General features: G+C 42.9%; 1 protein-coding gene across 1 annotated transcript in view; it reads left to right on the top strand.

Moving 5' to 3' along the window:
* SAFB2 (scaffold attachment factor B2) overlaps positions 1-21,596 on the top strand; it is a 34,325-nt gene that overhangs the window by 6,158 nt on the left and 6,571 nt on the right. The window contains exons 3-15 of the mRNA XM_081134200.1: positions 152-216; positions 302-509; positions 1,484-1,542; positions 2,410-2,437; positions 3,343-3,853; positions 4,278-4,327; positions 4,872-4,972; positions 9,684-9,833; positions 9,924-10,036; positions 13,937-14,067; positions 15,478-15,569; positions 18,679-18,815; positions 20,882-21,163. Coding sequence (XP_080990326.1) covers positions 152-216; positions 302-509; positions 1,484-1,542; positions 2,410-2,437; positions 3,343-3,853; positions 4,278-4,327; positions 4,872-4,972; positions 9,684-9,833; positions 9,924-10,036; positions 13,937-14,067; positions 15,478-15,569; positions 18,679-18,815; positions 20,882-21,163 — 1,927 coding nt within the window. The remainder of the gene's footprint in view (positions 1-151; positions 217-301; positions 510-1,483; positions 1,543-2,409; positions 2,438-3,342; positions 3,854-4,277; positions 4,328-4,871; positions 4,973-9,683; positions 9,834-9,923; positions 10,037-13,936; positions 14,068-15,477; positions 15,570-18,678; positions 18,816-20,881; positions 21,164-21,596) is intronic.

The raw sequence follows: 21,596 nt of genomic DNA, 5'->3' as shown, positions 1-21,596 counted from the left end.
AAGACAGAATTACACATATTAGAACAAACTAAACTTCATCTGGTTTCCTTGTAACATGTTCTCTCTAAGATTGAAATCTATCATTCTGCATAAACTAATTATGAGGCCAGACCTGAATTGTTATCTGATTGAACAATTATTCTGTAATTAGGACAGAAGACTGAGGAAGAAGGCACAGAAGACAATGGCCTGGAAGAGGATTCCAGAGACGGGCAGGTATGTGGCGTGACAGTGAAGACAGCAGCAGGAGCTTCGAGTCCTGGTCTACCTCGTCATTGACACCTCTCATTCCTCTTCATAGGAGGATGTGGAAGCAAGTTTGGACAGCTTGCAGAATATTGACATGATGGACGTTAGTGTGTTAGAAGAAGCTGAAGTCGAGAACAGCAGTGCCCCAGACTTTGGGGAGGATGGCACGGACAGCATCCTCGATTCCCTTTGTGATAGCAAAGAGTATGTGGCTGCACAGCTGAGCGAGTTCCCATCTCAGCTCACAGAACATGCTGTAGGTAACACTGAGACACATGGAATGTGCCAGGAGCCCCGAGGCTTCCAATACTTACATGCTTTTTATATGAGCAAGAACATGTTTGGGGTTGATTAAATAGCAAGCAGTAAAATCAATCACCATAAACACTGTTTAGGATCTGAACCTTGGTGGTAAATTCTCTCCATTTAAACTGGAAAACCTGCCCTCGAAGGGCTGAACTTTAAACTTTCAAGGTCAGAAGTCACAAACTCCAAACATCACTACACCTCCACCTAGGATAGTATTAAGGAATTGATTTGCCTTCTCTGTGATCCTGTTTTATCAATGTTAATTATTTTCAGAGCATGTACTTGGTTTCTAACTTCTTGGTTAATGGGAGTGTCCAGGTTATAAGGTTCAAACCTAGAAAATGAAAAAAGAGAAAATACCTGGAAGGGGTAGTTTTGTATTTTGCTTAGGTAAAAAACATTAAAAATTTAATAACCTTTAATTAAGATAAGTTGGGGTTTTCTTGTATTTTATTTTTTGGTATAGTAAACAATAAAAAGGAAACAGTCAAGTTAAGTGTTTGTTAAATAAAGCACTCTAGAAGAAAGTGCCCAGTTACTGTTATTTTAAAAGTATTGCTACCAAGTGAAATTGGAGACGTGCCTGGTTTTGAGTTCTACTTTGGGAATTCTATGACTGAGTGATGTAATTAGAGCACCAGTATGTGGAAACTCCCTGGAAAGTGAATTTATTCATTTGGGCAATGCTGACAGAATACCTACCATCTGCAAGCCTTTATCAGTGATGCTGGTGTTATCCTCTGCTGGAGCAGGTATGGGGGCAGGGAGGCAAGTAATAAACTGAATACTCTAACAGTTTACTTACGGATGGCAGTAGATGTCTGAAGGAAATAGACACTTGGGTTGCCTGGAACATAGTGAGTTATAGGCCTTGGCATTCACAGCTCTGTCCCCACAAAGTGACGTTCCATCATCTTTCAGGTAGACGGGGAATGCTTCGAGAGCACTTTGGATGCTTCATCATTGGACTTCAAAGTACCTTCGGTAAGTGAAAATCTGTTTCTGCATGGTTGGAAACTTTACATGAGTAGCTAATTTTCCATAGTGGGAAGGGATGTGTACATGTATGTACAAATGATTCCTTGAGCATTGATACTGAGCTGGGTGCTGGGGATAAGAGGTTGAGAGCCAAACCGGCCAGTTTTGGAGTTTTGAGTCTAGTGGGGGCAGAGTTAACCAACAAGAATGAACTGAAAGAGAAGTTTGATGAGGGAGAAGTTCAGGTAGTTGGCCAGCAAAAGCACCTAGAAGTCTTCCTAGAGGAAGTCCTATTCTAATTAAGGTCTGACATCGGTCAGGAGTTAGCCTGGTAAAGGGGAAAAAAAGACTTGGGATAGAAGGGAGCATGGCTCACTGTAAGGATGGAGTATACAAAGTAAGGGCAGAGGGGCAAGGGGGTGGCTGCAGAAGCAGGTGGGCCTGACTGCCAGAGTTTGTGGGCCAGGGAAAGGATTTGGCAGGTGGTCTTGCATACAGTAGGAAGCTGGGAGAGGTTTTAAGCAGGGTAGAGAGATGGTTTTGTTAAGAGGGTCCAGTTATAAATAATAGTTTATGTTGGTAGAAACATTTTTTTGTCCAATCTGTTTTGATTTATAAAGCAGTGGCCATCTATGTGACCTCTGCCTTGGCTGTGGGGAGTCTATCAGCTGTGGAGGCCATTAGATCAGCTTGAACTTGGGGTGGAGTGGCCAGACTCTGAGGAGAGAATTGAACAGACTAAATAGTACCACTATATTCTGCTTTTGCTGGGGTGAAAATGACAAAGTGATTGTAGGACTAAATGCATTGTTTTGAATGGATCTGTCCAATTTTTAAGTGCCTTGTGGTTTTTGTCTTTTCTTTTTTAATTAGGATATTGAAGAACCACTATTGGAGCCAGGTACTGATAAGAGAAACACAACAATTATGGTTTGAAAGTTTTCTCACTACTATTTTTTTCAAGCTGTCTATATATTTTATGCTGTGTTATGGTCTTGTAAATGATTTTAATGGTGGACAATCCAGATCATACAAGGATCAGAGATTGGAAACCCATTCATATCACCAGATCTGTGGAACAGCTGTTCTGGTTTCTAGAGGTCATATATATGTGGTGAGATGTAGTGATTATATTCATCTCTCTAACCACATAGAGTGGCATTTACGTAATTTCTCCTTGTGATTCTTCCATGTGTTTCTACACATGAAACAGATCTTGTGATATTTCTCTGCAGTCAATTTGATTAATGCAGTTAAGGCAGGATAAAGTGGTTGTCAGGGCACTTATAACCTGAGAAGTGACTGGATTCCAGAAGAGGAAACAGAGTTTCTTCATGAAAATTTCCAACATGTTATTCCCCTTCTGGACTGCGTTTATCTCTCGCCATCTGAAGAGTTTCTGGTTTTCATGTTGGACTGTTCTGTTAAAAGAAATTCAAAGAAATTTGGAAATTGAGCTATCATTGAATGGTGACTGCATTCAGTTCAGCACCTTGGACATTGGAGAAATAAGTGAGAAGACCCAGACTTGAACAAAACATGAAGAAGACTGTTGAGAAGCAGCCAAGTGGTTGTAGGTGTTTAAATCTGTGGGGGCCTTTTCCATGTAGCGTAGCGGCTTTAGCAATCGGTTGAAGTGCAGGTAGTGTAACCAGTGTAACGTGTGTACCCACGGGTTTTCCAATCTCTGTGTAGCTAGCAGTTCTCTTCGTGTTAGTGTGGCAGCCGTGCCAGTTCCACATTTGTGATTGCTTTATTTCCCTGGTAATTAAACCTTGTGCCATTCTATTCCTGTTAAATCCGTAGAAAATGAGAAAATACTCGACATTTTGGGGGAAACTTGTAAATCTGAGCCAGTAAAAGAAGAAGGTTCCGAGCTGGAGCAGCCATTTGCACAGGATACAAGTAGCGTGGGGCCAGACAGAAAGCTTGCGGAGGAAGAGGACCTTTTTGGCAGCGGCCATCCGGAGGAGGGTGATTTAGATTTGGCCAGCGAGTCAACAGCACAAGCTCAGTGGAGCAAGGCAGACACCCTGTTAGCGGTAGTGAAAAGGGAGCCCGTGGAGCAGACAGGCGGTGACGAGAGGACGGACTGTGAGCCTGTAGGGCTAGAGGAGCCAGTTGAGCAGAGTAGTAAAGCCTCAGAGCTCGCGGAAGCCTCTAGCGAGGAGGTCGCGGAAGCGCCCCAGGAAGCCTCAAGCCCAGACCCCAGAGATAGCAAAGAAGACGTGAAGAAGTTTGCTTTTGAAGCTTGTAATGAAGTCCCTCCGGCTCCTAAAGAGTCCTCAGCCAGTGAGGGCGCTGATCAGAAAATGAGGTTTGTTTTTTCTCAGTTTTAGACCAGACGCTATCTCCTTTTCATTGGTCGTTTAATGACACACATAAGCTGTTTTTTCTGCAATTGGCCAGCCAGACTGATGAAATTGTAGTTTACCTCTAAAGAGTGTTTTATTTCTTTTTGTGTATTTTTAATGGCTGATTTGATTCCTTTTCTTTTTCTCAACCTGCTATGGTTGTGTTCTTAAATTGCTAAATGTTCTCCAGTTAAATCGAATTGACTTAAGAATCTGACATTGTATTTTGGGGAGTCAGATATCCAATATAAGCTTGCAAAGGTGTCTGTTAAAATTTTATTTCAGACTAATTTTCTGGTAGGTATTCAGTTTTAGCACATATTATATTTTTAATTTAGTTCTCTTTTGTTTTTTTCCTGTATGATTAACATTAACTTTTGTCTCTAGTTCTTTTAAGGAAGAAAAAGATATAAAGCCAATCATTAAAGATGAAAAAGGTATGATTTAACCTATGTGGTGGGGAGCCACCAATGGATCCCTTAGCTTAGGAGGGAGGGGCCTGAAAATTGCCTTATTCTGGATCTCATAATTTGTTTTATTGTGGATTACTGGAATAAACTTATCTAATTGTATCTTGAGAGATTGGTTTAAAATGCTGTGTTTTATATCTCTTGTAGTTGTCATTTGTGGGATAGTAAAAACTCTGTTACAGTGCATCCTATTACAGCCTATTCTCCATTGAGTAATGTAACGAGTTATAGAAACTGCTATCTTGGTTGAGATCTGATCATTGAAAGACATTTCAGTTTGTAACTGATCTGGACATGATTATTCCTCAAGTAAGAAAACTCTGTTTCTGCCATCCAAATTTTTCACCTCTGTCTTAGATGTTGATGGTGATTAAATTCTTGAATTAGAAGAGTTGAAATTGAAAAAAGAAGAGTTGAAATTGGATGTGGTTAGGGTTTAAGAGAGGGCCACATCTTAGGTCATGCTTCCTATTATTCCTGGTGACAAAGCATAATCTCCCTCCTGCTCCAGGTCGTATCAGCAGCAGTTCTGGTAGGAATCTGTGGGTCAGTGGACTGTCCTCCACAACTCGAGCAACAGATCTGAAGAACCTTTTCAGCAAGTATGGAAAGGTATGCTCTTCCTTACATCTTGCTTACCCAGCCTCAATTTAGCTTTAAAAAGTACACTCAAGAGTTTAGAAATCTGCTTTGTGCTCATTTTATTGTTGGTCATTTCTGGTTTAAAAAAAAGGCGGTAGGGGGGAATCCTTATGGGGGAAGAACTCACCTAGTTTTGGGTAGTGTGCCTTTTTTCCTATTTGAGAGTGGATAACAGGCAGAGCAGATTCTCATGGCATAGACCATTAGGCAGAAAATGTGTGTAAGTAGCTATAATCTCAATGTTCTTGTCGTTCTTTATAACTTCAAGAAACTGCTATATCTTTTGGCTTATATAAAACTTAAAGTTGGCATCTTAGAGTGTCAGCCTGCTCACTGAAGGGTCTTGGATTTGATTCCCAGTCAAGGGCCATGGTTGTGGGTTCACTTTCTGCCCCTCGTGGGGTGTGTACAGGAAACAACCAGTCAATGTGTCTCTCTCACATGGATGTTTCTTTCTCTTCCCCCCCCCCCCTTCCCTCATACTCTCTCTGAAAAAGCAATTGAAAATATATCCTTAGGTGAGGATTTAAAAAAAAAAAAGGAACTAGAATGTGATAATGGTTTATAAATAAATCACCTAATATGTTGCTCATGGGGGCAGGAAGAAAATAATACAGTTCAGAAGCTTTCCAGGGAACTTAAAGGACTTTTAAAAATGATTCTGTTATTTTGGAATTGGGTGATGAAACAATCTTTTTATAAGCCATAGGGACTTCCCCGGGCTCCTGGGTGCCTGTGGGAAGTGGCCCTCTGAGGGAGGGGTAGGAGGCGGTACCTTGAAGTAGTTGAGAAGCTGCAGGGATCCTAGGCAGAGTTTCTGAGGCTGTCTCGTCCTGGCTGCTCAGGTCATACCTTTTCTCAGATATGTGTCACCCAATTAGGTATTGGTGACAGTGACTTTTAAGCAGTCAGGATCCAGAAGAAACATTCAGAAGGGCTTGGAAAAGTATTAAGCTGTAACCTACTCATTTATTTTATTGACCTCTTTCTGAACTTAGGCACTGGTTATAAGGCCTAAGCAAACAGATATAAGGTCCTGGTCATCATAGATCTTACAGGCTGGTGGAAAAATCATTTACAGAATAAATATATTCAATAAGTATGCTAAGGAAAATTACAGCATGCCAGTCATGTATGGTAGGGAGACCTAATTTAGATTTGGGAGGTGTGTTTGGCAAAGCTCACTGAGGAAGTGATATTTAGGGCAAGATCTGAGTGATTGGAATTGAGCATGTCTGTGGAGCTCAGCTTTGGGTAAAGGAAGGCCCAGTAGTGGAACAAGGCTTTGTAATTTGGATGAATTCCTCAAAGGCGGTTGTGAAGAGCTCCAGGACAGAGTGTAAGCGGGGGGTGGGGTGGGGTGCAGAGACAGGGATATGCGAGCTCCTTATACTATCTGCCTTTATTTGGGTTTAACTATCATTGGAAGTGATACCTTACAAGGATAATTAGTTTGATGAAAAGGTTAAATAACCCCATCATTGGCTCAGCACCCTGATCTTGAGGAGAGGTAAGAATGCAAAGCTTCATTTCTGCTCTGACAACTGACACCTGTGTCTTCAGCAGAGGCTTCTGTCACCTTTGGTCCTGTATGGAGTGCTCTCGGGCTTTCCTCTGCAAACAACAGCACTTTTCCATCTGGTATGGCAGAAACTCAAACATCAGGGTCTACAGGGAACCTAGAGAGCATGGACCACTCCCCCCTCATCACAGTTGGGAGCACACGTACAAAAAGAGGAGATGGTTTGTTCAAGTTGACCTACTTAATCAGAGGTGGTCAGAGCCTGAACCGTGGGCTCCTATGTCTCAGGGGCCTCTTTGCACTTCCAAAGGGGCTGGTCCTACCCTCACTTCAGATGTCCTATGGAAATGTTTACATTTAATGAGAACATTTGTGTGGTTGGCTTTAAATCTGTGATCTCGTTCTGTGTTTTCTTTCTCTTGTTTCTTCTTGAGTCACTGGTTTCTGTTTACTTGCCACTTTTTGCATTGGGTATTTTTTATGATTTGTGGCTAATTACCTATGACTGTACATATAACCCCTTGATATTATACCAGTACCTTACAGCAGTACTACTGTCAATGCCCCCTCCCGGCCTTTGTGATGTTGTCATACGTTTTACTTCTGTATAGTGTACCACACAGTATACTATTGGCCTGTTTTTGTGGGTTTTTAATTTCTCATGTGTTCACAATTTTGAGTGCTTTTCATTTCTTTTCATTTTTATCTAAGTTCCCCCTGGTTATCATTCTCCTCCCTCCTTGAACATTAGGGCAGGGTTGCCAAGGAAGAATTTGTATATCTGCAAGTTTTCCTTTTTGTGGTTTGTTTTTGTTTTTAGGGGGGGAGAGAGAGAGGGAAACATCAATCGACTGCTTCCTGCATTCCCGCCTCCACTGGGTATGGAGGCCGCAACCTGGGCCCCGACAATTGAACTGGTGACCTCTTGGTGCATGGGACGACATTCAACCAACTGAGCCACACCAGCCAGGGCTGCAAGTCATTCTTTTGCCTTTATTTTGCAGGCTGTTTTCACTTGATGTGGAATTCCAAATTGGTTGATTTTCTTCCAGGCGGCAAAGCTGCTTCGCTGCCTTATGGCTCATGTTGTTTCCGACCAGTTGGCTGTGCTTCTCATCTTTATTCTTGGCGCACGTGTGGCTTTTCTTCCTCTGGCTGCCTTTAAGATTTTCTCTTTATCACTGGTTTGGAGCACTTTGCTGGTGATGTGTTGATTTTGTTTGTTATTTTTTCCCTGCACTTCTTGCCTTTGAGGATTCCACACGTTGCCCTACAAGTCAGTATTGCTTTGATTTCTTTTGTATTGTCTGTCTTCTTTCTCCATTTCATTTTGAATAGATTCTCTTACTATGTCTTCAAGTTCCCTAATCTTTTTTTCTACAGTGTCTGTTGTCAACCCCATGTAATATATTTTTCATCTCAGAAGTTTGGGTATTTTTAAATATCGTCCATGTGTTTACCTGACATGCTCCGTCGTTCCTTCACCTTCTTGAATATTTAGAATATAGCTAAAACAAGTGCTTAGCATCCTTGCCAACTAATTCTGGCATTGTGTCATTTCTGAGTCTGATCTTATTGGTTTGTTGTCTTCATTAGAATTGGACTTCTTGCTTCTTGGCTAACTCAATTATTTTTTATTAGATGCCAGGCATTGTGACTTTTACCTTGTGAGCTAGTTATTCTTGGGTCCCTGCAAATGTCTTTGAGCTTTTGCTGGGGCACAGTTCAGTCACTTGCACCTTCTGAGGCTTGTTGTTAAGCATCATTAATCAGGCCAGAACTCAGGGCTAGCTTCATCCACTCCTGGGGCAACACCCTTCTGAGCACTCAGCTCAATGCCCATGAATTACAGGCTTTCCTACTCAGCCATTGGATTCATTCTGAGTGAGCCCCAGGGATTGTTCCATCTACTTCTACAGGTGGTCATCTCTCCAGCCTTGGTGGTTTTCTCACACACATGCACTAGGGGGGGACCTTATGCAGCTCTCTGCAGCCGTCTTTACATGGCTCTCTGTGGTACCATGATTGCTCACTGCTTTGATCTTAGACTCTTACATCTGCTCACCTCAGGGATACCAGGCCCCTCAGTTCCTCCTCCCTGCCCATGGCCTGGAACCTGTAGGCAATAAGAAAGGGCAACCATAGGACTACCTCGTGTGTTTCCACTCTTGCAGGTGTCACCATCCTGGGCAGCCTGATGTCTGGTGTCTGAAAACCCGTGCTGACTACATTTCCTCCCATTTTTTAGTTTCAGGCAACAGGAGGGTTAATGCTTGGTTCTCCATGCTGGCTGGAATTGGAAGTTTGCTCTGCATCTGTGTCAGGGGTCTTCTTAGCCTTGGTCCACATAGATTGGGGTACATTTCTGAATAGGTATCACCTCAGCTCTCCATAGAGTAGAATTGAAGAAAATAATCCGAGGGGGAAGGGGTTTTAATTAATTAACAAGTTGTGGTTAGTGAAGTTTAACTGTCTTTAGCTTTATCTGTTTGTTTTTGTCACTGAAAGCTGATCTTGTATCAAAAGCAATTGTGTTTTGATAGGTCAGGATAGTTTAGAACCACTTTTAAAATATATGTATATATAGATTTCAGAAAGAGGGAGAGAGAAACATCAGTGATGAGAGAGTCATTGACTGGCTGCTTCCTGCATGACCCCCACTTAGGATTGAGCCCACAGCCTGGAGAATGCCCTAACCAGGAATTGAACCACGATCTGAATCATAGGTCAATCGGTGCTCAACTGCTGAGCCATGCCAGCTGGCAGAACCATTTTAATAACTATGAAGAACTGACAAATCCTAGAGGAGGAAAAACTAGTAGAAATAAGGTGTTTTTTTTCCAGGTTACTTATGCTTGCTTTATTTAGCTATGGTCACGGAGACTGTCTCAGTTTTCCTTAAAATCCTCTTGACCATGCTGCAGTATCATGGCATGAAAGATTCAAAGTGCCACTAGACATAAGGACAGAGGGTTGTTGTTTTTTATCATTAACCATGATTTTGGGTAATGTTTGAATGGGAACATTTTATATGGGTAGTCAGATGAAAGATACCAGAATGTCTAGTGGAAATGATTTTGATGATTAGTTAACTGCTAATAATGTTTTACGTTGTGTGATTATTTGTATGAGAAAATAAGAGTGCCCTTTCCTGTGAAGGTTGTCGGGGCCAAAGTGGTGACCAATGCTCGCAGTCCTGGGGCTCGGTGCTATGGCTTTGTCACCATGTCGACATCCGATGAGGCTACGAAGTGTATCAGCCATCTCCACAGAACTGAGCTTCATGGGAGAATGATCTCTGTAGAAAAGGTGAGGCAGCCCTTGCCTGTTCTAACTCAAGAACTTCACATGGGGGAAGGCCTGGTCCGTGAGCCATTTCTGTCTTGTGTTATATTTTAGGCCAAAAATGAACCAGCTGGGAAAAAGCTCTCTGACAGAAAGGAGTGTGAAGTGAAGAAGGAAAAAGTATCTGGTGTTGACAGACATCATTCTGTGGAGATCAAAATTGAAAAGTAAAGTGATTTTTTTAAAAGCTTTCTCTTGGGATGATGGCTGGGAGGAGGGCAGGTGGCAGCCGCAGGGTCACTCATGAAACAAGCATGTGTCCTTTGCATAGACAGCCTCACTAGCTTTTCATTTACATCGCAGGTGATATTTGCGTCTTGCTGCCACTTCAGTATTCAGCTTTCAGCAGATATTCATTGAAGTAACCTTACAAAGTGGATTCAGATGGTCGTTAATAAGTATTTACGTCCAAACAACCTAGTAGCTTGTTGACAAAAGTAACACAAAACGAATGAATAACATTTCCTTTTTATTCTGAACATCCTTGGTACTTGCACAGCCTCTGAAACCTTTGAATCGTTTCATGGTCCAGGTTGATTTTCATGTGCATCTTGCTTTTTATCCCAGGAACTGCAAAAACCCAGCTTTGCAAAGATACAGCCTTATCCAAAAGGATGTAAGCTGATTGAATATTGAACAACCTTAAGCTAGTAGTTTGTGCAGCGTCTGACAATTGTCAGGTATTGCTGTGTTTCCCTCAAAAACTTGAAATATCCCAGAATACCTGTGAGTTCACCATGGTACCTTGGGGGGGGGGTACCTTGGCGTAGTAATTTGGGGACTACAGGTCTGAGATACTATTTTTATAAAGGAGGTGATTTGTAGCTTTAATCAAGACAGAAATAGGGACAAATCTTTCAGAGTAGGCATTGCTTATTTATACTTTTATAAAACCATAGGCTTATCTTTGGGGAAGGGTAGATATTGGTGATGTGCTTGATAACAGTGCTATTTTCAGAACACTGTGTATGTGTTAAGTTTATATTGACAACACAATTTATTTCCACTTCCAGGTCCACTCACACTGTAAAAACTTGAACCCTTTGCTGAGAACCTGTTAGTTTCACAGGTCTATTTTGCTGTTGTTTTTTGCGTAGGAAAATTTATAGTTGAGTAAACATGGCTGTGGACATCAATACTCATAAGTTGGACTTGGTTTTAAATGGTGTAATTGCTGGTCTTCATTTTGACCAAGTTGGAAATTATAGACCCATGAGAAATGGCTGTCAGGTGAGCCTTCGTGTACTTAGAAGTGAAACCCACAATTTTATCAGCAACTTCTCGAAAAGGGGACACATCTATTAGCAGTGCTAAAAGTATCTATTGTTAGAATATGGGAAGCTGTTGAGAGTTTTTGGTTTTCTTAGTGTCTTGAGATACTTTTCATGCGTTCATTTTTTTGAATCACAAAAGTGAGATGTGTTTATGGCAAAAAGGAAGGGGATAATAATCAATTAACATGTCAGGGAGTGGTCCCTTAGCCTCTGGAAGAGTCCTGTGAAGTCTGTGCTCTGTGTAGATAGAAGAGGGAACTGGCTCAGAAAGGGGACGTGCCAACCGAAGGTCACACGCTCAACTAGCAAGCAGCAAGGGCAACATATAGGCACTTAACTGGGTGATGAGCTTAAGATGTTTAAAACCAAACTGCCTTCAAGTGGTTTGCCGTAGGAGGTTGAAAGCTTTAAAATTTGTTTTTAACCTTATTTCTTTCCTTCAAATGAATACCTTTATTAACCTTTCATTTTAAGAATTTCTAGGCTTAGTCGTCAGCCTAAGTGAAATAGAGAAGCTTGTTCACAGAGGTGGCTTGTTTTGGCTATCGTGGATGAATAGTGGTTTTTCTGCAATTGCCATTTAGAAAGCACACACTGAAGTCAGGCATAATACCAGTACCTGGTGGGAACACTTTTTTGTATATATCCCTCCAGCCTATTTTCCTACATGCATTTGTTTTTGTTTTTTTGTGTGTGTTTTTTTGTTTGTTTTTAGAAATTGCTTTTTAGTGTTACTGACAAGTTTTTTGTATCTAGGAGGTGTCATGTGAGTACAGAACAAGTAGGGAGGAGTCTCCTGTCTCAACATTTTTCAGGTCTCCTTGGAGGAAGGAAACACCACTGCAGCATAGTGAAAGAGACACATCAGAGATGATTCATGTGGCTTTATTTGCAGTCATATATGGTCACTGGAAGCAATCTCTAGTCTATAAGAAGGGAAATGGTAAATAACTGTGGACTGTTGTGTAGCAACTGAAAGGAACCAGATCTGTATATATCCACACAGGCAACCTTTAAAGTAGCGATTTTCAACCAGTGTGCTACAAGAATTTTTAAAACATGCAATACCTGACTATTTAGTAAGGGGCACCGACCTCTTTTCCCTTAGATTGTCCTCAAAATTAAAAAAAGTGACAGCAGCGACCTGACCAGTTTGGCTCAGTGGTTAGAACGTCAGCCCACAGATGGAAGGGTCTCAGGTTCTGTTCCCAGTCAAGGGGACATACCTTGATTGCAGGCTCCATCCCCAGCCCCTGGGGCGCGTGCAGGAAGCAACCAATCGATGTGTCTCTCTCACATCGATGTCTGTCTGTCTGTCTGTCTGTTTCTCTCTCCCCCTCTCCCCTTCTCCCCTCTCTCCCTCCCTCACCCTCTCTCTCTTTCTCTCCCTCTCCCTCCCCCTCCCCCCTACTTCCACTCTCTAAAAAAAAAAATCAATGGAAAAAAATATCCTCTGGTGATGATTAAAAAATAAAAAGACCAACAGCCAACTCAACAATATGCATCTGGTGTGAATGAATCAAAATCATACCTTTTTTTTTCTTCTTTAATCCAATTGGCAAAAAACATATTTTTTAGAGTGCCACAGAAGGGCTGAAAATTGCTGCTTTAAAGCATTAGGTGAAAAGTGCTAAAGAGCAACATATCAAAGGCCATCCCCGTATGTCAGTCTCCAGAAATGTGATAAAATATCCCTGAAGATCGTCAGGGTTTTGTGAAAGTGTCTGTAAAGGTTTGAGAGGTGGGGCCAAGTGATCAACAGTTATGGCACCATGTGTGGTGGTTGTTGGGGATGGGACAAGCATGTCTGTGACATTTACTGCATCTATAGTATTGTTTTGTTTTATTTAAGGGAAACTAGTATGTTAAAAACATTTACAATTGTCAGTGGTACACACCATTAATGGTCATGGTATGTACTTACATTTAAAATATTTTTAAGTTAAAAGTTTTTCTTAATATTAATTTAAAGACTATGCTGTGGAAGTTTAGGAGGGGGGAAGAGTGAGCTGGGAGAGGTTTCTTCTGTCAATGTGAACTCTGCTCAGGTCATAGGGAAGAGAAGGGCAGGAAGCACTGGTTAGAGAACCCAGTGGGACCTGGCCTTTCTGTCCTGTACCTTGGCACATGGTAGGCATTTAATGGCTAGAATTAATTGCCTGAGACTAACAGCATTAGGAAATATGAGAGACAAACTTAAATGGCAACAATGATTTATTTCACTACTTAGAATAAAACTGCCTTTGTTTGAAATGTTACAGTTTCCATATTTGCTGGCATATAACAGCATTTTAACTCCTCAGAGTATGCAGAAATTATCAGGTGCTGAGTGTTGGTGGGTAGATGACACACTGCTTCATGCTGCAGGAACGGTCAGTCCAATCCTCATACCGTACCTCTATTCTGTTGTACTATACCTATTTGGGGAAAATATATTTTTCCCACAAAACTTAATATTCTACACATACAAAATGAGACATTTAAAATTAGTTTTTCACAAGCATTGTTCCATCCTGTCTACTTGCATGCCTGTCATATATATGAGTGCATCTAGCATTTTGGAACAACATCCTCATGAGCCTGCAGTTCTATCCTGCATATTTTGAGATGTAGCAGATAACTTAAGTGGGAATAGGAGCTGTGTCTAAAGGGGATTATTACCACAGTTTTTAAGTAATTCTCCCCATCCACTTGCTACTGGGCTGGGTTTTTGTGTGTGTGGCAGTCTGAGTGAGCAAACTGCTCCTGTTAGTGTCTCAGGAACTCAAGTTTCATAACCATGTTTTTACATAGAACCGTAATTAAGAAGGAAGAGAAGATTGAGAAAAAAGAGGGGAAAAAGCCTGAGGACATTAAAAAGGAAGAAAAAGATGAAGACGAGCTGAAACCAGGAGCTACAAATCGGTCCAGAGTCACCAAATCAGGTGATTAGAGTCTAAGTGTTCATGAGGGGGGAAGAGCCGGTCAGAGTGGGCTGGTGGGCATCGTAGATCAAATAAGTAGAGCGAGCTTTTTGGTGACTTTGCTGAGTTTTGCTGCTTATAGGAAGTCATTAAAGCAACAAAGCCTTGGGTGATGAGGTGGCTTAAAGGAGTTTTTACACGACAGCAGGAATCCAGGGATATTCTGGTCAGTGACCAGAGTCTTTAGCAGAAAAGAGTGTGGGATTTGCCAGAGGGGTATGTCCTAGTTCTTGTGACTAATTCAGTGCAATTCTGTAGATGTGTAATCCCATTTTTACTGCATGTACGTTAAAGCCATATCAAATAAAAAGCATAGAGAAAACAAAAACCTCACGACATGTATAGCTGGTGGAGCAGGAGTGTGTCACTTCTGTTGTCATTTTATAAAAATTCCCTGTGCTCTGCACCTTCAGGTTTGCCTGAGGCTCCAGAGAATATTTTGTAGCCAAAAAAAGCCCATCTCCTCCCCCTTTCAAAAAAGAAAACCAGAAACAAAACCTGACCATCTGGAGCAGTGGGATTTGGTGCAGCACATTACAAGTTAGATCTTAATCATTGGAGTAATTTGCCAGCAGTCTCATGAGGAACGTGTTTCTAAAATGTTCTTCAAGTATTGCAAATTTCTCTAAATCAGTGGTTGTTCCAGCAGTTAGAGCCTGCTTATCGTCTTAGGGAGAGGAGGAATTGACGTGGAGCCTTTATTGCTGAAGACGGATGAAGGGAAGTGCATTCATGGGGGTGGAGAGGGGCTCCCTGGGAGCCAGCAGTGTCTGATTCAGAGTACAAGAGCCTGGGTTTTGCAGAGCATTCCACAATGTGTGGGAGGAATAAAGATTGAAATTGGTTATCCTGGAGCCACTAGGATTGAGTGTGAGGCAGGAAACATACAGGCGGGATGTGTTTGTGCACACATTGCAGAATGCACTTTGACTCAAATTTAAGTTGTAAGATGTAAGCAAATCACAGCTGCTGCATTCTAGATGAGCAAAGACCTGTTTGGGTCTGCCAGCCGTTTTCCACCCAGTGTGTCCATATTGTTAGTGCTGCTTTTTTGTTAATTCTCACCAGAGGATATTTTTTCCATTGGCTTTTAGAGAGAATGGGAGGGAGGGAAGAGGGGGGGAGGGAAAGAGAGAGACAGACATCAATGTGAGAGAGATACATCGTTTGGTTGCCTTCCACATGTGCTCTGACCGGGGGTGGGGAGCAAACCCACAACCCAGGTACGTGAGCATGACCAAGAATCAAACCCAAGACCCTTTGGTGCACAGGCTGACACTCTAATCTCAGTCACTTGACAGAGATGCAAGAGCCCCAGCTGGTTTGTGTGCATCAGCATGTTTTCACAGATTGCTGTTTTTTTTCCTGAAGGAAGCAGAGGAATGGAACGGACGGTCGTAATGGATAAATCAAAAGGAGAGCCTGTCATTAGTGTGAAAACCACAAGCAGGTCAAAAGAAAGAGTGAGTATTGCTTCTGCCATTTTAAGTCCAGCCATTTTTGATACTTTGATTTGCTTATGAAAACAACATTGTTTGGCCTTTAAAATTTTAAGAGTTCTCTGAAGTCCTCAGGAAGCATATTGTTAACTCTTTAGATTATATGTACAGCAATTAAGTTAGGTTATAGAACTTATTTCAGAACAATAGTTACCCATGTTTCCTTTCCAGAAATGTGTTCGCTCTTCTCTGATTCTTTGTCAGGTTACACCATCTTCTAGGAGAACTGATTCCCAAGGAAGGACAAGACCCAGACTTTCCAAGTCTGAGGCAGCTTCTACTCTTTGGCTAATCTAAAAGCAGTTTATTTATTTTCTTTAGTTGATTTTCTAGTCTTCTATTCAATTAACCAAAAAGAAAAGTAGAGTCCACCCTAAAACTGACTGTCATCAGACAAGCTCATTGCTTATTAACTTGTGCACACAGCTGGACAAGCTAAGGGCTTCTCATTTTGCTCTTCTGCTCTGGAAAACAAACCCTTTGCTTCCCAGATGAAGGTTCTAGCTAATGTGTTAATGAAAAGAACATCACTTTTTCAGTGAATACACTTTTTTATGATTCACCCCAGAACACTTTGTGTTGTTGCAACTTAAGTTTTAAATTAACATATGGATTCTATAAAGAGCAGTTCCTAATACTATTTTTCCTAGGGACTGCATGAAAGTCATAAAATAGAGAAATGTAGAGATGAAAACAAAAAAGACCCATAAACTTACCACCCGGGCAACTGATGTTAAAAAAAAAAAAAAGTAGTAGTGATGCAAGTGTGATTATAGCATTCAGATAATATAGGAAGGCACAACCCAAGCGCTCAGGAAGCCTCTTTTCTTCTGCATGGCTTCCTCACACTTCTCTCACATGTTGCACACACAACAGACTCACAGATGCTCTGAAACACCACCACTGATGGGGTTACTCTAACTTGCTCTTGGACACCTTTTGTACATTATATGTCTTGGAGAGCTTTATATACTGATACATACAGTTCTACTTCCTAATTTAGATTTAATTTTGAAGTAATTATAGATTCACTGGAAGCTGTAAAGAATAGGACAGAGGCCCTAGCTGGTTTGGCTCATTGGTTAGAGCATTGGCCTGCAGACTGAAGGACCTGCAGGTTCGATTCCGGCCAAGGGCACATACCTCAGTTGCAGGCTTGGCCCCAGTCAGGGCGCGCGGGAGGCAGCCCATTGATGTCATGTGTGTGCGCGCGCCCCCCCCCCCCAGGAAAATCGATGGAAAAAAATATCCTCGGATGAGGATTAAAAAAAAAAAGAGTATACAGAGATCCCATGTGTCCATCACCCAGTTTGTCCAGTTTTGCCCAGTTTTTTTATTTCTTGTCACTGTAGCACAATATCAAAGCCAGAAAGGTGATGTTAACATTGGTGTACAGTGTGTGTGCAGTGCTAGGACATTTAATCACCAATGTAGATGGACATGTCCGCTGTTAAAAACTTCTGTGCCTGCCTCTTAGCAGACTTGTAACCACCAGTCAGTGGGGCTGCCAGGCCCAAAGGTGTGTGTGTGTGTGATTCTTTGCGGTAGATGTCATCAGGTGCCTTTAAGAAAGTTATGGAGGACGTTGACATGCATGGGGTGCAGAGGTTGTGCTGGGCCACCAGTAAGTGGTGAGGCCTTGTGAACCCAGAAGCCCAATTCGGGGACTTCAGGGCCATGTAGCCTCCCCCTGAAACTTAGGATGGCTGTCCCTCTTCACTCCAACCTGCAGGGTGTGTGATCACATTTTAAACTCTGCCCGTCTCACAGGTCAAGGGTATCCTGCAATGTTCTGAATTGTGCATCTGTCTTCTATCTGTAGGTCCCTCTTCCCCCCCCCCGATCTTTTTTTTAGTAGGATATCTGGTCTTAATCTTTGACCATTTTTATTTCAGGTTGCTTTATCTGTCTGATTTTTCTTACCCCCCTATGTGAGCTAATTAAATTAAGCTGAGCAGCTTTTTTTTTTTAAGATTTTTAATTGGTTTTTAGAGAGAAAGGAAGGGAGAAGAACAGAGAAACATTGATGTGAGAACGAAATATCTTATCAGCTGCCTCCCACACATCCCCACCAGGGATTGAGTCCGCAACCTGGGCATGTGCCCTGACCACGAATTGAACCAGCACAACTTTTTAGTGCACAAGGCGATGCTCAATCAACTGAGCCACACAGGACAGAGCAGTTTTTTAAAAATGTGATAGCCTAAACCCTTTCCCATGGGGTCTGCAGGAGGCCCTGGGTTTTGGGCTGTATAAAAGTTTCCTGGGAGAGTCTGATTCCTGGCCAGTTTGGGTGTCTCAGTGTCTGAGAGCCTCAAAGATGGGAGTTGGCCATCAATATTTCCTACCTTATGCCAGAAATGGAATAGCAGGCAAGTCACCCATTAATCTTTCCTATCTCATTGGAAATGAGCTTTACAGTACAATACCTTAGCTTGTTCTATTTCAAGGCTACATGTCTGAGCCCTGACCTAGCACTTGAGAATTGAAAGGTGCAGTCCCCCATTCACCTGTCCAAACAGTTGGCTTGACAGCTGCTCCCCGGTGAATGAAGGGGCCTCGTAGCATCAGGTACACATGCCCCATGGCTCTGCTATACTAGAAAAACTGCCTGTAGGTTTTCTGAGGTTCCATCCCATCTTTTCTCTTCCCTTAATACCCTTGGTTTACAACGTTTAAAAGCCAAGCAATAGGGCCTTGGCAGGGTAGGTCAGTTGGTTAGAGCATTGTCCAGGTACGCTAAAGTTGTGGGTTTGATCCCTAGTCAGGGCACACACAAGAATCAAATCAGTGAATGCATAAATAAGTGGAACAACAAATCGATGTTTCTCTCTCTCTCTTTCTCTCTCTCTTTTCCTCTCTCTTCCTCTCTCTCAAGTCAATTTTAAAAAAAATTAAAGCCAGACTATAGGATGAACAGTGTGACTCAGATGTGGAGTGAAGTGGCCTGTACTGGGCCTCCAAGTAACCTGAATGTGACAGAAGATCTTAGTTTAATCCAGATAATGCATATTTAACTTTCATTGTACATTTGTGATCATTTTTCTGACATTAAACCAATTTTGGTAAACAGAGCTCCAAGAGTCAGGATCGCAAATCAGAAAGCAAAGAGAAGAGAGACATCTTGTCGTTTGACAAAATCAAAGAGCAAAGGGAGCGAGAGCGCCAGAGGCAGTGGGAGCGGGAAATCCGAGAGTCTGAGAGGCGGCGGTGAGTGGGGCTGCGCCAGGCTGCGGGTTTTGCTGGTCTCCTCTGAGGATGGTTGTCCTTTTTCCCCAAGCGAATCTCCTTTGTGGCCTGGGCTCACAGGCCACCTTGTGTGTTTCCTCTGGGGCCAAAAGGCCCATCATGGATGGCATGATATTCATCAAAAGCCTCCCATTTTTTTTAAATTGAATTCATTGGGGTACCATTGGTTTATAAAATTATACAGGTTTCAGGTATACAAGTCTACAATATATCATCTGTATATTGCATGTGTGTTTACCACCCCACCATCAAAAGCCCATTTCTGCTGAGCATTTCCTCTGGCCCATGGAGCAAGCTTACCCAGGGATGGCTTTGATGAAAGGGTCCCAAGTGTTAAGGCCTCAGTCTTCCCTCCAGAAACCTATATAAGTAAGAATTTTTTAAAAAAATATATCTTTATTGATTTCAGAGACAGGGAGGGAAAGGGAGAGAGGGAGATAGAAACATCAATGATGAGAGAGCCGTCATTGATCGGCTGCCTCCTGCATGCCCCCAACTGGGGATTGAGCCCGCAACCCGGGCATGTGCCCTGACCAGGAATCAAACCACTATCTCCTGGATCCTAGGTTGATGCTCAACTGCTGAGCCACACCTGGCCAGGCCATAGGTAAGATTTTTTAAAAATGAACCAAGGAATGTGTCAGCTTTATTGGAGATGTTATCATAGGAGTGGCCTCTTCACCCCTCGGGTGCCTGCATTTCATGGCCTTTTCAGGCAGCAGTGGTTACACAGTGATGTTCTTTACCACTCTCACCTTTTGTTAAAAAGATAGTTTATTGAAGTAAGCTTGTCATTTCCACTTTTGTGTTCTGCCATATTGTGTCAGGACATGTAGAGCCCCCTTGTCATTTCCTTCCATTGTTCCACGAAACAAAAACTTTACATCATGGTGTTTGGGGAACTTTTTTTTTTTTTACATATATCTTTATGGATTTCAGAGAGAGGGAGAGAGAGAGAGAGAGAAACATAAATGATGAGAGTCACTGATTGGCTGCCTCCTGCATACCCCCTACTGGGGATTGAGCCGGAAACCGAGACATGTGCCCTGACCGGGAATCGAACCGTGATCTCCTGGATCATAGGTTAATGCTCACCAGCTGTGCCATGACGGCCTAGCTGGGGAACTTTCTTGAGCTAAAGCAGATTACACATAGACTTCCAAAGTTAGGCTACATTTGCCTTTTTTCTGAAGTCCTGTTATTTCAGCTCCTGCCTAGGTTGCTTCAGAAAATAAAAGCACATTGAGAAGCTTTTTGATCCCATTCAGAGATCTTTTGCTTCCTACTGGCTCATGCTTGGTTTCCTGTCACTGGTGGAGAGTGTGAGAAGCGACAGCATGTCCTCTTCTTAGACACAGAGGGGTGGTCACAGTTTGCTCAGCTCCTAGCATGCAGTGGCCCAGGACATGAGACCTTGGCCCCATCTGCTGGTGCCAGGCCAGCATACAATCACCTCACTAGCCTTATTCTGTCCCCACACCTTCTTTGGTATGTTCAAAATGGCACTCATTTAAAAATACAGCCTTTTTAGAGGGAAGATGTGAAAAGGAGACAGCTTGGTTGTACAGCATTAACCTACAACGGAGTGGCCTTCACCCTTAGGGAAGCTACTATAATTTCTTCTTAAGCGTTTTCTCTGTATGCACAGCAGTGCATACCCTTTGCTTTTCTTATTTTTCTCCCCCTTACTGACCTGTAGCTTCATTTGGGTGCCTTTGAACCAAGCCCTCCTGGTCTAGACCTGAGGCTTTGTGTCTCCCTGGTGTCGCTTGCTCCCTCCCAGCCCACCTCCGGCTTTGCTTTATTGAGAAAGGGAAAGTTTAGACATTGGGGCTTCTGGCTGTTTCAAACAACTTAGTGGAAGTGAGTGAACACCTTCCGCCTTATAGCCTGGGGCCCAAGCTAGTGACTGTCCAAGAAACCCAGAATGGCCAGGTGGAGGTTCCAGGCCTCTTTGGAGGGCAGTTCTTTGGTGGCCAAGTACCTTCACAGCAGGAAGTCAGAGTGACCTTGCTGTGTCCCCTCAGAGAGCGGGAGCAGCGGGAACGGGAGCAGCGACTGGAGGCCTGGAAGGAGAAGGCACGGCTGCAGCGGGAGCGCCTGGAGCTTGAATGCCAGCGTCACCTTCTGGAGCGGGAGCGCATGGAGCGGGAGCGGCTGGAACGAGAGCGCATGCGAGTAGAGCGAGAGCGCAGGAAGGAGCAGGAGCGCATTCACCGTGAGCGTGAGGAGCTGCGGCGTCAGCAGGAGCAGCTACGCTATGAGCAGGAGCGGCGGCAGGGGCTCCGGAGGCCCCATGATGATGGGAGGTAAGGATCCAGCCACCTGTGGCCTAGAGATGTTGCCTCTCCTCCCATTCCAGTAGCTGCTCCTGCTCCTGTCCATCTGAATTTTGGAGAATTGGGGCTGTTTAACATGGAATTTGGACGCCTATTCAGAACTCACTGCCTCCACCACCTTGAGTGTGTGAAGTTTAATGTTACCATCTAATGGTTATACACCTTTTTTCCCCAACTGAGTTCCTTAGAGAATCTTGATAGTTCCAATGCTGAAGCATTTGTGATGCTTTGGCTTAGGCTGTGCTATTATTTGCACTGTGATTTCTGGTGGAGCATAAGCACCCTTCAAGTGCTGTTGCAGGAGATGACCAAGCATGCATTAGGTCCACATTGGCCACAGTCACCACTCCATCTCATGTCCTTGTAGGGGGAGAGGCACAGAGTCGCCATTGTGGAAAAGGAC

The sequence above is a fragment of the Miniopterus schreibersii genome, assembly GCF_964146895.1.
Source record: "Miniopterus schreibersii genome assembly, chromosome: 4".
NCBI classification, from domain to species: Eukaryota; Metazoa; Chordata; class Mammalia; order Chiroptera; family Miniopteridae; genus Miniopterus; species Miniopterus schreibersii.
The sequence above is the reverse complement of the archived record's forward strand: the minus strand, read 5'-3'. Positions and strand labels throughout refer to the sequence as shown.